At 34.1% G+C, this 2,493-nt stretch overlaps 1 protein-coding gene across 1 annotated transcript in view; it reads right to left on the minus strand.

Moving 5' to 3' along the window:
• The window catches only part of STXBP5 (syntaxin binding protein 5), a 152,462-nt gene that overhangs the window by 85,104 nt on the left and 64,865 nt on the right, over positions 1-2,493 (minus strand). The window contains 1 exon segment of the mRNA XM_006915338.3: positions 2,090-2,213. Within this exon segment, the coding sequence (XP_006915400.1) occupies positions 2,090-2,213 (124 nt within the window).

A 2,493-nucleotide genomic window follows, 5' to 3' on the forward strand; every position in this document is an offset into this window, starting at 1 on the left:
GTGCAACCTGAATCTAATCACGAAGAAACATCAGACAAAACCAAACTGAGGTATATTCTATGAAATAACTGATCTATGACAGTCGAAATTTGTCAGTTATGAAAGTCAAGGAAAGGCTCGAAAACTGTTCCAGACTGAAGATAGAAGCAACATGACAACTAAATCTAATCGACATATAGACCCTTTCGATAAAAGGCAAACCTCGGTGATATAGGAGGATGTCCTTGTTTGTAAGAAATAGATACTGAAACAGTAGAGGGTGATTGGCCAGTAATTTGACAATTTACTCTCAAAGGATTCAAAAGAAAAAATTATTTTTGTACTATTCTTACTAAAAAAATTTAGATAAACTGAAAACTGAAAACTACTATCTACTTTTATCATCTTTGATACTAGTTTCACCTTCTGGATTTGACAGGTTTGTTTTTTTTTTTTTTTAACTAATCATCTGCTTTTTTGTTTTTTCTGAATTCCTGGGTTCCAGTGGGGTTGGAAGATCCTAAGATTTATGGAAATTCTCAGGAGTACTACCAAGATTAGGGACCTAGGCACTTACAGAAGGAAGAAAGAAAGTGTATTAAGAAACTGGAACCTACTATCATAAGGGCTATCCTCTGGATACATGCACACACAGATCTGCAGTAAATTTAAAGTAATTCTCTAGGAAGATAACTGCTATCACAAAGCAGTGGTAAAGCATACCACAATATGTAGCTTTGAAACTGTTTCTTTTTACCAGAAAACAGACAAGTCTAAAAGGCCATACTGCCACAGATACTTTTAAATTTTACTGTTTAATTTCTACATAGCAATATTTCAGAATGTACCATTTTTTTAAAGTAGTTATTCATAAAAGCAAGTAATGAAATATTAGCAATAGCTACAAGGATATTCTGGAATACCCTACCATTTCAAAGAACAGTTTCTTTAATGTTTTCCCTTGCTGGGTAAGAACTTCTTCGGGTGGGGCTGGAGAACACAGATTAACAAAGACACACAAATTCCTAGGCTGCATCCAAAACTTAAGGAAGGCCTTCGTAAACTGTTTTTAATAAATCCCCTAATGAAACCTTCTTTTAGGTTTTGTAAATACTACTCGTGCAGGAAACAGTTAACATAGCAGGCCTGAGACTGCTATCCATAGAAAGGTCGGCTTGCAAAGTTAGCTCTTGGCTGGCATCTGGTAACTTGGCTTTTGAAATGGCTCCCACCATTTCCAGACTGATAAGGGTGCCTAAGCTGTGTGCACAAACAATGTGGTTTATGATGAGTCCCTGCTTTTCCCTCTGGGAGTCTGAAATTTTTGTATGTGTTAAAGTAGGCGCCTATGAACTGTCTCTAATAAAAACTCTGGACTACTGGGCTCAGGTGAGCCTCCCTAGGTAGAAAACATTTCACACATGTGGTAGGGGAATCAAGCATGTCCTGTGTGCCACACTGGGAAATGACTCTTGGAAGCTTGAGTCTAGCTCTCTCCAGACTTCATCCCATGTGCCTTTTCCATTTACTGATTTTGCTTTGCATCCTTTTGCTGAGTCCTGTGAGTCTTTAGTGAATCATAAAGCAGGGGTGATTTGGGGGTTCCTCAACACAATAATGTATAAAATTACCCTCTGTAGAGTTCCAAGTGTCTCAATAAATTGTTATATACACATTAGCAACTTGTAATTAATAATTCTAAGGTGACAAAAGCTAAAGTCCTATATCACTCACGAAATTATTTGCTTTTCGGACTACTAGTGAAATGAAATTCAGAGGATATTTTAACATTCTTTTTCTCAAAGTTCAAATTTGCTCTTTCAACTATAAAAATAATTAATTTGAGATTTTATTACATGGTTGTTATATATCATTTCTATATTATTGAATATATTTGAGATTTTATTTAATTTATATTATTTTCTATATTTGAGATTTTATTACATGGCTGTTACATGTTATTCTGTATTGTATAATTATTTTTAATACCCTCAAAATAAGAGACCCATCCTTATCCTCAAAAACAAACAGAAAAATAAATCCAATTGTAAACTCAAAACAGTCTGCTGTCCATCACATTTAGGTAGTTTTTAAAGTGATATGTTCTTACCATGTGGAGTGATTGTCTGTACAGGCTTAGCGGGAGACCTCACATTCCATATAGTCAAGGTGCCATCTGAATGACTGCAAATAAACTGTTTTCCTTCATGATGCCAAGCCACAGAGTGGATAGCCTATAGAAGAGGGATGAAGAAATCCACTTTTCATTTATTGTTTATTTTTTTAAAGAATTTCATTTTTTTAAAACAAAATTTATTTAAACACCAACCTATTCATAACTCATATTGCCAATTAATTTCCATTTTAAATTTTTTATATTTCCCGAGTTGAAGACAATGTTAATCTTACATTCCTATCAATAATTTAGCCTTCTTGCAATACAATGAGATTTAATAGTCACACTATTTAAATTTTTTACTTTATTTACTCCCTAAACCAGCATAAGGAAGATAT

Source organism: Pteropus alecto, unplaced genomic scaffold, assembly GCF_000325575.1.
Source record: "Pteropus alecto unplaced genomic scaffold, ASM32557v1 scaffold185, whole genome shotgun sequence".
NCBI classification, from domain to species: Eukaryota; Metazoa; Chordata; class Mammalia; order Chiroptera; family Pteropodidae; genus Pteropus; species Pteropus alecto.